General features: G+C 35.7%; 1 protein-coding gene across 2 annotated transcripts; it reads right to left on the bottom strand.

Annotated features, from left to right (window-relative positions):
• Window positions 1-1,987: 1,987 nt before the first annotated feature.
• Window positions 1,988-13,932, bottom strand: LOC128988855 (ubiquitin-fold modifier 1-like). Of its 2 annotated transcripts, none has more exons than XM_054410571.1 (4): window positions 13,838-13,932; window positions 11,003-11,065; window positions 4,385-4,515; window positions 1,988-2,272 (listed from the first exon to the last, which is right to left on the bottom strand). In XM_054410571.1, coding segments are annotated over exons 1-4 (264 nt in total). In that variant the 5' UTR covers window positions 13,840-13,932; the 3' UTR covers window positions 1,988-2,204. The 2 variants fall into 2 exon arrangements, with proteins under 2 accessions (XP_054266546.1, XP_054266545.1); XM_054410570.1 differs by lacking the exon at window positions 1,988-2,272 and adding an exon at window positions 6,656-7,710 and having other exon boundaries at window positions 4,395-4,515; window positions 13,838-13,889.
• Window positions 13,933-15,240: the final 1,308 nt, after the last annotated feature.

The following is a 15,240-nucleotide window of genomic DNA, read 5'->3' as shown; positions in this document are numbered from 1 at the left end:
TATTTGTTTCATAAATTTGATTACCAGGTGAAATCTAAATTTATAAAACTAGGTTATATAATATAAAGATGAAATTGGTTTCCTTAAAGACAACATTTTCTTGCAAGGTGGAATGGGGACGCCAACTAGGTGCGTATTTTAACCCAAATGTGGGTGAAAGAATAGAGTAGAATGGAGTGAGATGTCTTGTGTAGTTTTGTTACTGACCTAGACCAGCTGTTTCAATAGACAGGACCTTTTATTAAAATCCCAATGACCAAGGACTGCTAGGTCCTTGAATCATCAAAAAACTACTCACTTTTCTCATGATCGACCTGAGAAACCATTATTAAGCGAGAACTATAACCCATACCCAGCTATATGTGATTCACTTTTGATTGTACGGATTGTATTAGTAGGCTAAATTAGTATATGCCATGTTGTTAGATATGGGTGATAGTCTTTGGTTTGCAATTGGATTGAGTATCCAGAGTGCCGATCTGCCACTTCCTTCTAAAGGTTTCGGTATGTCGCTGCCTCTAGTATTTCATCCAATAGCTTTCAAAAACCTTCCCACCCCATCTCCAACATTTGGCCGGGGCAGCTTCGGGAAGGTGCTGCAGGAAAATAAAAATACGAGGGCTAAAAGTTAAACACATGCAATACTAGAAAAGGGAAACCTTTGATTGGAGAAAAAAGTCCCTGATACATGAACAAATAGTGTAGAATAGATAAACAATGAGAAATTCTAGAAAGTAGAAATTCTATTAAAGAGTAGAATAACATCAAAAACGACATGGAATAAGGACAAGGAAACAGCCTCGGCTTGTATTTGTCAACTGGTTTTCTATCATCCACACGAAAGAGAACAGAATATTTAAATGTCATTATGAAGACAAGCGCCCAAAATGAAACTTTGGCCAAAACCTTGAAATCTTTGAGTCTGAAGAGCCGAGAAAAAATGGGAAGAATAGGAGAATAAATGTTATCGTGCTAACAGTTGAGGGAAAAACTATGATCGTAGTGAACCATACCTACAGTTAATATTAGGATCTACAAAATACCTGGTCAGGATGTGCTATGAACTTTGAAATAGGGAAAAAAGGTATCGGAAATGTAATTGTTATAATGACGACATGGCTAATTACACATAAAAGTGAGTGGGAACTAAATCTTGACGAACCCAAAGAAACTAGCGTATAAAATGTGCTGAACCAATAAAAAAGTATGATAGTGTAATAATATTAATGAAAAGACATTGATGAAAGCCATTCCTTAGAGGTACCAGTATCCTACTAATTAAATAACTCTAGTATAGACGGAGGTTATGTCATATTCCAAAACTGTACTACAACTGACCAAAAAATATAAAGATAGGGTTGCTATTGAAATAGTTAGAAATGGAAGCTCAAATTACTGTATACATGGCGCAACCAAGTATGCATTTGTAATGATGACACCTAAACAAGGGCATTCCTTTAGCTGACAACTCATCCATACCTTGCCTAGTCTGCGTGAAGTTCAGAAACATTTTCAGGTAACCCTCCGAGGGCTACGAATGGTTAAATTACTCTTATGCACAATTACTTAGCAGCCTCAACTCTTGTCTCATTGATGCAAATTAAAAATGATTCACTTCCTTCATAAGGACTTTGCAGCATGAAAGAGCTACAGTATTACATTTTCATGATGGAATGGTTTGGATCTTCTAAATAACTTAAAAAAGGTTTAATAATTACCTTGATACTGTCAAAACTATCAGTGGTAGTTTAAAATATTCATCTAGTGGAGGTAATCAGATGTTTTGAGCTATATACAAATAATAAGATGTTTTGTGCTTAATTAGCAGCACGAATGATGAACTACCATGGATCGTTTTGTCAGTAACCAGGTAAATTAAACCTCTTTTATAGTTATTAAATTAGAAATATTCATTAGATTTTATGCTGAAAGTTGAAGAAGTCTAGAGAACCAAAGGAGTGATTTGAAAAAGTATGCATTTCAATCATTTCAATAATTTAAATCATATATTTTTTATTTTTTACAGAAAGAACATAAAAAACAATCAGATTGTAAATAATTACTATATGTGTATCACACGTAACAAACCTTAAAATTATCCAATTTACAGTTAATAGCAAATGTCAAAAGAAATACTTTAAAAGTATACAAAAGTTTGCAACCATAAATATTTGTTATGTCGGAGGAATGTGATTCTTGCCAGATCAGCTAAAGCCCACTCTGTCCCTCGGGATTAGTCTCAACTCTGTGCCATGTTTCAGGAATACATTACCTGGAACATAGAATCCATTACAAGTTTACTGATATAAAATTCAATAGTCTACACACACACACAAATTGCATGGAATTAGGCAGTCATCTAATTCTAATAGAAAGTCCACTTCTATGAGAAACCTATCTTTTTGGCCCAGAAACATTTGACTATAGTCAGTAAAACAGCTACCAATTGTAAGACTCTCATCTTCCATTCATATTTCATATTTCAATTGAAATGCACCCTAGAATCCTAATTTCATAACAGTGACAGTGTAATTTAGTGAAGACTACAAAAGAATAATTAAAACATGCTGTACCAAATTGTGAAGGGACAGGGACACACTAAAGTTTGACATTAAATCCTACAGTTAAGATAAACCTTATTTGAATCTATTTTTGAACTTACTATACAATTTTTTTTTTTTTTTTTAAAGAGGTTGGCGGCCTCTTTTAACCTTGCATTTGCCCGTCCACATAGACTAAGCGCCCGTGCGTGGATCGTTAACAGCAAAGCAAGGAGTGAGCCGGTACAGTACAAAGGTGAACTGTACTGATAAAATGTTATCGGCAGTGACCAGGATCCGAACCCACGACATCGCTGCCTTGGGCCCGAAGTCCGCGACGCTACCGACTGAGCCACCGACTCACTAAAATTGCTAAAACTGCAATTGTAGCAGTCCCAGATCTACCACTAGGCAACCACAGTGTTTTGAAAAAAATGTAAAAAAGTTGCCTCACTGCGGGTGATGCAGGAGATATTTGCAATTTCTGACGATTGCAGGTAACGATGATAATTTTATTTTTTATTCATGAGCATGAGCAGCGATTTACCATCACAAAAATTTACAGTGTTTGATTGCAGTGAGAACCCTGTGATCTTGGGAGATGTTTAAGTCATGCGCTGAATTAGGCTCGTCACACACTGCGTCCGGTCCGGTAAAATCGGATCCGGCATGCCGGATCAGGTGAATTCGAAAACCATTAATTCAAATGGAAGTCCCCACACTGCATCCGGTCCGGTGCTTCAGGTCCGGTCCGGTAAAATTATTTCGGTCGAGAAGCGATAGGCTTCCGGCAAGCTTCCGACGCCGGAGAGCTCGCGCATGCGCAGACGACTTCTACTCACCTCGTGACAGTGACAGTGGGCACTAACAGTAGCAGCAGACGTGGTTTTGTGGTTAATGTTTACGCTGTACGACTTTTTACAAAATGTCATTGGAAGAGAAACTGATTGTGCTAGTACAGGCGTATCCTGAGCTATACGACCTAGGCCACAAGGACGTTTAAGCAAGAGCTGCTGCAACTACGAAGATCTCTTCACTGTCACTGTCAGTCATTGCTTTAGGGAAATTTTGTTAAAACAAACTACTGTGTGTTGTTGGTTAAACACTTCTTCAACTCACAATACCGCTGTCCTCGCATAGACTCAGACTGGTCGCCGGAACTGGAACGCCTGATGCAGTGTGTGGAGATTTGCCGGATCCGGTGAAAAACACCGGATCAGATTTTACCGGACCGGACGCAGTGTGTGACGAGCCTTAAAGTGTTTTGGCTGTCCTATAATAGGTCTGAGCATAAACCATTTCAGTTATCATGCTAAGGTTACTGATGGTGTCCAGGAGAAGCTTTTTAGTGTTCTCCAAGTTAGTCAGATAAAGTCAACTTATGAAAAAAAACATTGTACTTTATTAGAAGGGTTTGACATTTAATTTAAGTAATAGTGAAACAGCGACTAACCGAAATAGAAGAGGTGAGGTGGTTTTCTGATAACTCATTTTGTTGGGTAGGTAATCAATGGTTGGAATTTAAAGGCTATTTTATTCGCCTAGCTATTTTTAAATTTATTTGAAAGTAGCTTTTACACGTGGGCTTCGCCCCATTTGACTTCATAAGTATTAATAAAACTATTGATTGCCTTACCAGTTTGGGTAACAATCAATGGGTAAAGAATCAGTGTACCAAATTTCATCCTCCTAGGTAAATGGGAAGTAGGGGAATTAGTGATGAGTGAGGGAGTGAGTCAGTCAGTGAGGGCTTTGCATTTTATATGTTTAGATTTTTATTATAATTTTGGTAACCGTTTTGGGGTGCAGTTTAAAAGTGCTTTACTGTACTTAAGCCAACTTACCACAGCTCTGAGAAGGGTTGATGCCAATACCATCGTCAGTGATAATTGCAGATGTCTCAGGAGGAACTTTGAATTCTTCAGCAGCAAACTTCACTAGAGCGGTGATAGGGGCCTCCTCTGGCACTGATATTCTGCAATCAGTTAATAATGATAGGCAAGAGACTTCAACATTCATACACCAAGGTATGAACACCGTTGTATGGGATTGCTTACTTACTGAGCCCTAGTATTTTTAGTGAATTTCTCCAATAGGGGAGAAACTATTACCCTAGGTGACATGGTAAGACATACATTCAGGACTTACTTTTTCATTTTTATGACCCCAGAGAGTACCCCAAAACACTACCTATTATATAAGAAAATAAAGATGTATTAATATGTAATATGGATAACGATTAAAATGTATATAGATATCACGTTTCAAGAACAGGATCAGTCCAAACCACCAAGTCTTCTAGTGGCAGAGCACGGGACTCCAGTCTCAGGTTCAAATCCCACCAATCACAATGGATTTTATACAAGTGATAATGCCACAACCCTGTAGGCCTAGGTTGAAGTAATGTGAAAAAAGAACCTACGTCATAGGATGTGAATATGGAAGTGGGGCAGAGTAAAAAAACAAATAATTTTGTACATTGAAGAGTTGCTGTACACTTAATGGTTGGAGGGAAAATTAAAAAATCTGAACATTTAAAATTGGAGAAAAGCTATACTGCTGTAGTTGACTTAAATATATGTGCTTTGATAAAATTTGGCTAAGTATTTTATTTTATATCAAACTAGGCCTATTGACATTTTACTACCTCTTCCCCGTGGTAGCAAACCTAAGTAAGTTTAATCCAATCGTTAAACAAAATGTTCTATTTAAATAGGGAATAACTTTGCAATGTTGAAAAAATTTTAATAAACATCCAATTGGATAAATGGAAATTTGCTTGTCCTGCAGGTAAAGTTTGCTTTGTAAGATTGTAACAACATGACTTATATTTAAACAAACTAGAGGTCATCCAGTGGTAAAAAACTGGACCAAAAATATTTAATGTACAGATTTCTTTATTTTCATGCCACACTGTAAATTAAACATGTGATTGTAATTTCTTTCATTTGTTTTGATTTTTTGTCTATATTTTGTTGTTATTTCGTCACCAGCATAAAAAGTACCCACAAGGCCCAAGTTAATTTTTGTTTGATTTCAAATTGATTTTTGTGCTTATTTTTTAGCCTATTTTAATTTATAAAGGGATTCTGCACATACAAGAAAATATCTTTCTAACAGAATGTGTTTTTTTGCGCAGATTTTTCCTGCGATGCACACGAGCTGAGAAGGATGATTTTAAAGAAACATGCTTGCCTATAATATATAGACGGTTTGAGTTTTTTAATTAGAATTGACATTAGCCACTAGGTCACACAAACTTTTCACAACTTATGGTTAGCAATTGAGAAACCAACCAAATTAACTGCTAAAAAATTCATGAATTTACAAAACAACAAACTTTTATTGTTAAAGTAGATTATAATTGATTTTTGAATACGAGGGTAGACAAACTATTTATATGGACCAGGTGTGTCCAGTTTTTTATTAAAACAGAACATAAATAAATAAGCCTATCATAGAGTGTGCGATACAAATTTTCTTTTCTTTCTACACCTTGATAAGAAGACCCTTGATAACAAGTATCATTTTCAAATCCCCTTAAAATGATTTTACCCCTAATCACATGTTATGAAAAACCTCGATAAGAAGTCAACCTTGATAACAAGTCTTATTTTACAATCCCCATGATGAGTCTTGTTATCAAGGGTCTACTGTATAAACAATTTTTGCGAGGACATTAAAGAGACAAATTTCCTACAAGATGATCCATTTCACTCAGACCCATAAGGATACTAGACTAGATTGGTTTTCTTTCAATAGTTTAAAATAAACTGAACGTTTAGTTTTGGTTTGGTTAGGCTAGGTTCATTTGTGTTCTAAAACCAGCTACAACTTTTAAATGTATACTTCCATCCAACAGGGCTGTCCCTAGGGTTGGCGGCGCCCGGAGCAAACGTGGTTGTGGCGCCACCTCCCCCCCCAGTAATAGTGGCATTCGCATATTTTAATACTATGTTAATACAAATAGCCGCTGCGTGGCGCCCCCTGAGCCGCGGCGCCCGGGACAGCTTGCCCCCCCTTTGGACGGCCCTACCATCAAAAGTACTGTTAACATTATTCTAACTTAATAGGACATCATAATTAACCAATACCAAACAAAAAACAATACCAACCCTAACTGAGATGACATTTAAGCATGATATCCTCGGCTAAAACTCTACAACCCTCTTCACCTAATTGTTCCAAAAACGTCTTAAATTTAACACTGTTTCCAGTCACATTCTGACACTTCTTAACTATGGTGACAATTCGATCAAAACCAAGACACGGACTTGCGCCTGTGGTAGTCCATGAGTAAGTATTTCCACTGTAGCTACATTTCAATCGTCCAGCTGATGCCTGAATAACTGTTAAAATAGCTTCGACAAATTGAGGCCACTTTTTGACTACGGTGTGGAATTCTTGCTCACTAAAGTCACACAACTGAGGATACAAATATACATTGTCTAAATTTCCTAATAAGTCACAGAGAGACAGAGCAACTGCTTCTTGGATGCAGTCAGTAAACTTTCTGGTACTGGGTAAGCATAACAATTCAAGGAAAACTTCAATCATAGTGCCGTTCTCCAAAACTAATTTAGTTACTTCTTCATATATTTCTTCAACATCACCGTCATTCTTCATCAACATTTTCTCTAATTCTTCTTGAAAATTTTCTGCTTCGAATTTTCTTAAAGCTTCAGAAGAAGACAATGATGTGCTGAGGGCTCCAACAGTTTGATTTGTTATCGTCAATTGGTAAATGAGCTTCTGAAACTCTTGTTTAGATTTAAATTTAATAAACTGAAAAATTGCTGCATTTACTTCAGATTCACTGAATTCACTATTGACTATGTATTGGGAAAGTAGATGATTAAATGCGTTATAAAAGAATTTTAGAGGTACAACTTTTGTTCCTTCAATTTCCAAAGACTCTTTTAATTTCTCATCAAAACCCTGAGCGGCACCAATAGTTTCTATCTCTCTGCAGGTATCTTCAATGATTTTAGCACTTTGAAACATAATTTCAACCTCTTTACCTTCACTGTTACCCTCACAAAAGTGTAAAAATTGGTGGAAAACAGTAAATAGTGCTTTATAGTCCTTGTCATGTGGGTTCATTTTAAGCCTCTTCTTTTGTCATTTCATCAAGTCTTTCTCCAATTAGTTCTCACCAAGCAGGATTCACCTACGACAAAAAGGCAAATTACTGACTTTCAGCACACCCCTTTCAGAACTACTTTTTGAACTTTTTGAAGATTCTACAATTTTTGTACATTATGGTAATTTTTGTATACTTACTTTCTTTCTTGTCTTAATCTTTGACCAATGTTTATTGGATTTATTGAGTTATCAAAAACTAAACATATTTATAAAATTTACACTTGAAAATATGAACTAACAAAATTATAATATACTGTGGTATAAGAAATCGTAATTCTTTTCAGCCTGGCATTAGCGGTTTGGAGGATAACTCTTCCAGATGGTACAGGAGCCTATAGCTGTGAGCAAGCTCCAGTTCTTGAACATTGTACTATTGAGGTTCCTTACACTATCAGGTAAAGTGCTGATAATTTTAATCACCTTTGAATCAAAATGTATTGTAAGGTGTGACTTAAATGTCTACAGGGCATATCCAAATAATGGGCCCTCGTTGTTCCACAATCATGCCTACAACCCTACAACTTTGAATCTTAAATTATCTTTGGGTTTCTTTCAGCAGGGTTTCTATGAGTACATATTGGCTTGCGACTGTGAGGATTCCCAATTCTTTAAATATGGGTCAGCAATGGTCTTTAGGGCCTTTTGATGCAATGACCCTTACAGTTTTTTTTTTATAAAGCTACTGTCTCATGGCATGCAGGGGAGTGTCCCAAGAGCACTATCCGCTGCACAACTATGGAATATGGCATGGTATATGGTTATCAGATGGGTCTTTGTGATTTCTTCTCTGAGTTACCTTAGAAAGTAGAGAACCTCTAGATAACTTGACACATCCCTTTCATTGTGTCAGGTCATTAGGGCTGTAGTTCGGCCGGCGAGCACTATCCCGACCACGATTCCCACTGGTCGGATACGGCCAGTTTTTAGGCGTAAATGGAACAGCGCACACTGGTCGTACGACCAAAGCCCTTGCAGTTTGGTCGGGCTCGACTCGCTGGCTGTTGCAGACAAAAATAACACACAATGTAATGGGACGACGCGCACTTCCCCCGACTTGTCTCCGACCCGACCAGTATTCCTAGATGAATCAAACGGTGAGCATTTGTTTCTTGTGTGGTTTGTGAAGTGACTTCTTTTGTAAAATGTCGCAGGATTTTGACACTGAGAGTTTTACTATAGCTATTAAAGAAAAGCCCTGTTTATAGGATATATCAGCAGTAGATTATGCCAACAGAGAGATGAAGAAGGAAGCTTGGGAGGAGATCACGCTGGTGTTTGGTGGGCGTGAAGACGCTACTCAGAAGGAAAAGTCTCAGTTAACATTGGATGTTCCCAGTATCGTTTCTTCTTCTGCTTAACGTACCTACGATACAAGAAATGCACCACAGCAGCTTCAACATCCAACTTGACACTGAAGTTGGTAAAACATTCCTTGAGAGAATTGTTATAGTGTGGTTAGTGGAGTGGTCAGTGACTGCATCTACTCGGCCTGCCTGCTGCAATAAGGTAAGGTTGGGATCTCATCAGCTATCTTGACAAAATAGTCATATTCAAATCAAGAAATGTAGTTAAATCTTTGAACCAAGGGCAGGACCTCCTACGCTCATTAACAACATCCACACAGCCTTGCAGGTGTTGGAGGCATTATTGAAGATTTTGTTGATGGTATTACTGACTTTCTTCGCTTTCTTGAATTTAGCACTTTATTTTGTTTGTAGGTATTGGAGGCATTATTCAAGATTTTGTTGATGGTATTACTGATTTGCTTCACTTTCTTGACTTTAGCACTTTATTTTATTTGCAGGTATTGGAGGCATTATTCAAGATTTTGTTGATGGCATTACTGATTTTCTTCGCTTTCTTGAATTTAGCACTTTATTTTATTTGCAGGTATTGGAGGCATTTATTCAAGATTTTGTTGATGATATTACTGATTTTCTTAGCTTGTTTGACTGTAGCACTTTAATTTTTCAGTTTGGAGTAAGGTGAAAAATATTTGACTTTCAGTTTGTAGTCAATGGCAAGTTTTAGTGATCATGTACTTAAGGTAAGAAAAGAACAAAGTTACAGACAAGTATGTACTAGGATTTGTCCATGGCTGTACGGTTTATTACTAGGCTCAGTTTGCATAGTCTCACAGGATATATTTCATCAAAGTTGGATTAAGTCAAGAATGCTTGAATGCTACAGGACCTTTTCAAATAATTGGAAGTCATATACCTTGGATGACAGATATCCACATAATGGTTGAAGATGTTGAGGACAGAAAGTGGTAGGCCTAATCCGCCAGAAGTGGTTTTATAAAGTCAAAGGACTTTATAAAATCACTTCTGTTGGATTAGGCTTACCACTCATCATCTGCAAATAATATGGACAAACTACGCATCCTTCAAAAGAAAGTGCTGAGAACAATATGCAGGACACACTACCTAGAACATTGTAGACCCCTATTCATCCAACTCAAATCCCCACAGTTTTCTCACAATGTATCCTGGAAACCATTATCCTAGCAAAAAAAATTGAATCCAACACTCCGGTCACAATATCATTATCACAACACCAGACACAAAAACAATATAAACCTGCCACAATACAGACTAAACCAATTCAGCAATATCCCAACATACACAGGATCTAAATACCTACATAAATCTCCTACCAGACAAAATTAAAAAGATTTCAAATCATACCACATTGTAAAAAACACACAAAATTACCTTATAAACAAACCATACTACTCAACAAAGGAATAAATACAAGAACACACTTACACACCTACATTGGGCTAGCTGAAAGGCTGCCAAGAGGATGAAGAAGGAGAAATTTTGATGACTACCCAATCTGAGGATTGTGGCGAAGAAAGAAGAGGAAAAGGTAAAAAAGGTAAAACATTTACTATAGACAAGTAGGGTATTTGAGTCTATGCAGAATCGAGTACATTTTACTCAAGTGGTCTAAATACTTGACCTTTAATGACTGAAAAAGGACAAAGGCTTAGTTTTTATTTTCATAGCATATAGAACTGGCTTTGTCTATTTCAGGTTGATTTAATTTTGAAATTTTGTTTATACTAGAACGCTAGGCACGAGCCTGGGATTGTTTTTCACATTACTTCAGGCTAAACCTAGGGGTTGCGGCATTATCACTTGGATAAAATCCATTGGTGACTTGGCGGGGATCGAACCCGGGACCTCAGGGACTGAAGTCCAGCGCTCTAACCACTACGCCAGCTCGCTCCCAATGTTAATTTTGACATAGGTACAACACAACAAAACTATATCTAACACTCATCATTTTAAAGAAGTTAGCCTACTTACACTTTAAAAGGAAGTTTTGGGTCTGAAGTTAGCGTAATCTTGAAGCTGACTTTTGATTTGGCCCTGAAAAGTAAAATAAATCATACGATTAGGCCTATTCTGCTTAACATTAGGTGAGGATTATTGACTACCTCTCAAGAGCTCTTTGACTTCTTTGGTTGAAATCTAGGTTAACTTTTAATTTTCATTTAAACACCAGTTTTTCAATGTAAAAATCTTTGAAATTGTTTTTTTTTATCCTCTCCAGGGTTTAAAATATATTGTTTGAACAAAGATTTTAATCAAATTCACAAGATTAACTAGGCTACGATGTTTACTTAAAAAGATAATAAATCCTTAACACGGGGAGTTAAGATAGCAGTTACCACCACCCCTGAGTTTTTGTGTGTGCTTTTTTATGCGAATCACACTTTTGTTGTTGTTTGTAAGGGCTAAGTCCAGAAACGACCACGATCGGAATCGAACTAGCAACCTTCAGGTTTGAAGGCAAGCACTATGAACCCTGGGACAGGCAGACAGTTATGTTAGATATGAGAAAAGATTACTAAGGAAAATAAATAGGTACAGCCTAAAATCAGTCCAGCCGTTTCCAAACTAGGTGTAGATTTAATAGCATTTGTCCAAACCCACTTAAAACCTAAATGGCCATACTTTGATGAAATATAAAGAAAATTAATTGAACATATCTATTGACATGTATTTTACTTAAAATCCTAACCACAGATTTGCTGAACCTTTTTATTTGTAAGACCTAAGTTAGTTCAATTTGTTAGACTTAATTCAACATATTTTGAAAGAAGTGCTTTGGAGCAGCTTAGGTAGACAGAGTTGGACAATGAACCTCTTTTTGTAGCACGACACGTCCGCCTAAGAAAAGTATATATATATATTTTTTATAGTAATTAGCATAGGCCTAAATATGTTTATATAAATAGAAGTTTAAAAAAAATATGACACTATCTATCCGACATGTCGGTCATCGATGGAGAATACAAATATTCAAGTAAGTAAGACCTACTTTCCTGTTAAAGGGAACATTAATTATCATCAATGATTTATTTTCAATAAAATCAATATTTATGGTATCTTTTACAATCTGTATTCTTTCTGTTTTATTATCATCAAACACATTTAAATTTCAAATTATTGAGAACTAAGTTAATCTTGTTTAGGCAAAAATAAATAGGTAAGAAATAAAACTGTGGTAAACTAACCTACCGGTAACATAACTTATAAACTTGCTGTCCCATTTAAAAATTCTGTTTGATAACAAAAAAGGCATGTTGGGAATATCAAACATAATTTTCATTACACTGTCTCAAAAACAGCTGTCTTACGGATCGTTTTGAGTCCCTAAAGATAGCTTTTTGCGGACTAGTCCGTACAATTTTACAGACTCGAATCATATGGTTATGTCAAAGCTTATCACAAAAACAAATCAGCTGTTCTTTAATTTAACAAACCTTTCTATAATTTATGTACAGTACTCGTTCGATTTGTTTGGTAAAAGTAAATGTTCCTTTCTAATCAAACGGTTTTGGCTATATTTTGTATTTTCTCCTATAATATATGACAATGTAATGAAAAATATTGTTCGTAACTTGTCCTAAAATGCTTCTTTGTGACTTAATCGAATTTCAAACAAAAAATAAAAAAAAGTCTACTTTAGGGACTAGTAACAAAAACTTCTATTTGAAATGTTACAGCAAGTTTGGTTACTTATGTTAGGTTAGTTTAAGAACAGTTTCATTCCAATATAACTTTTTTTTTTTGTTACCAAACAATATTTATTCATCATAGTTATCAGCTGATATGTTTCAATTTGTTAGGCTAATGTCAATATGTTTCAATTCGTTAATATCGATATATTGGATCGAAAAATAAAATATCCATATACCGTATCGAAAAAGAAATCACCGATAATAATGAATGTTACCTTTAACATGAAAGTAACGCAGTTAACCCACTCGTAAAGGTAATTTAAAGAGGAAACATTGTTTAATTCAGTAGTATCATAAAGAGCTAAATGGATTAAAAAAATAAATAAGGTTGACATGAAACGGCAAGTTATGTGGGAAGTAACCAACACAACAAGTTGTCTACATTCAATATTGATATGGTCTAGACTTGTAAAATAGTTAACTTCAACTTCCAAAGTCTCGTTAATTTAATGTTTCTGAATTGCACCATCTTAAAAGTTTTCATGAAGAGGTGTAAGTATTTCACTTGACACTAAGTACATGACAATACGACAATACATGATGATAAAAACGGTAGGGCCCACCGTGATAATGCTATTGTTTTTAGTAGGCTATAGGGTTTATTTTTAACCAATGGGTTGCAACAAAATCCAGGATGGAGGTGAAGCCCCAGACCAAAAGTTTGGAAACCGCTGGCAAACCAGCGGGTGTTTTATCAGGGTCATTGCAGCAAATAAGAATACAATTTTGGAACTAGTTAAGTTAGTTGTTCCATGGATTTACGTTTAAATAAATAGAAGCATAACATTATAGACCTACTTCGATAACCCAGTAGGCCTAAGTTAACTTTGTTCAAAAATATTCAACCTACACCTATTCCATTGGTTTGAAGGTTAGATTGAGGCTACTTAATTTTAAACTCATTTAAATTCGGAAATTAGCCTATTATTTACCCTACACTGTCTGGTTTAACTTTCATTGACTCATGAAACCTCAGGACTTGTAATAGACAAACAATGCATTCAATTAGGCCTAGTTTTACCAATAAGATTATTAAATTTTTAAAGTTAAAAGTAATTCTTATTCAGTTTAATGTAAAGATAAATTGAATATAAGTAATCTTATGACTACTTACATGGTATTAACTGGATTATTAATTTGTTATAACCGAAATCGTTTTGACATATGCTTAGGTTAACACTAAAGAGGTTAGAATCTGTCTGTCTGTCTGGCACTGGCAGACTAGACTATACAGAAAAGAAGAAGGTGAAGGTATGTAGTGAACGTCGAACGTCATCACATGTGTTGTGTTCAGCTAACGACAGTGTTGCCAGCCTGAAATAAAAGTATGCGCTAACTTTTGGCCAATCTGTTAGCTTTGAATAATTATCATACAGTACTTGATGCCACACATGGCACGGCCACTTAGTGCGCTTTGATGGTTCCAATCCAAACCATGGTGGAAGGAAACTGCATAGGTTTTCCATTCCCACCATGGTTCCAAACATATATCACTATTTCCAGGATGTCAATTGTATTGTATATTGATACATTGAAAATACAAAAACTATCCATGGATTTATTTCATGACTATTTATCCCCTACAATACCATATCGATTTATTCTAATTAACAACCTTGAATTTCCCCATAGGGAAGTAGCTATTACCGCAGGTGGCACGATATGGCCTAGGCCACGGCCGCCTTTAACTCTAGACCGCGGGCGGCCTTCGAAGTGGCAACGTCGCAAGTGGTGTTGTAACAGCTGTTTTGTTTGGAAGCAGCTAATGGTATTTGTGTATTTACGAAAGATTGGTTACCGGACTATGACAATATTGACTCCGCTTAGAATGTACAGATATAGATTTTTAATTCATATTGTTTCGGTTTTCAATTCTTTATGTTGTATTTTCAATATTTTAATAAATTTATGTTCATAAATCAATAAAGTGTGAATTAATTAGCTGATGTCACCTGTCTGCCATGTTATCTTATTTATTTATTTATTTATTTGTTAACGGTTGCACCATTTTTACATGAATAATACAATGTCTTACATGCAGAAGAAGCAGAAAAAATCACAGGTCAGTACAAAAGTAGTGAAAAAACTGGAATACAAGACTTCAATAACAAGACATAAAAAGATAAATAACAACTATAAATAACAAACTATAAATAACAAACTATGAATAACAAACTATAAGTAACAACTATAAATAACAAACTATCTGAACAGGTTGACAAAACGAGACAATCGAAAAAACAAAACCAGTATAGGAACAATAACAATGATGCAATGCAGTAGCCGAGTGAAACTTCAGTAAAGAGGCAGAATGAAAAACAGATAAAACTTTCAGAAAAATAACAATACGATAAACTCTGTACAAGAACAAGATATAACAATGCAATAACAACAGGATGGACTATATTAACAAAAATAAATAACAATGCAATAAATAGAAAGCTTGGAAACATGCAAAGATTGATGCAGGAGTTCAGGATAGAGTAGGAGTTCAGGATGGAGTAGTACAAAGGTCGG

This window comes from Macrosteles quadrilineatus, unplaced genomic scaffold (genome assembly GCF_028750875.1).
Source record: "Macrosteles quadrilineatus isolate MER2022 unplaced genomic scaffold, UCM_ALF_1.0 Scaffold_3__2_contigs__length_128488019, whole genome shotgun sequence".
Taxonomy (NCBI): Eukaryota; Metazoa; Arthropoda; class Insecta; order Hemiptera; family Cicadellidae; genus Macrosteles; species Macrosteles quadrilineatus.
Note: the sequence above shows the minus strand (reverse complement) of the source record. Positions and strands in the feature narration are given on the sequence as shown.

Bases quoted from the DNA above. Each gene is read 5' to 3' on its own strand.
- LOC128988855 (XM_054410570.1), bottom strand. From the start codon at position 7,643: ATGAACCCACATGACAAGGACTATAAAGCACTATTTACTGTTTTCCAC.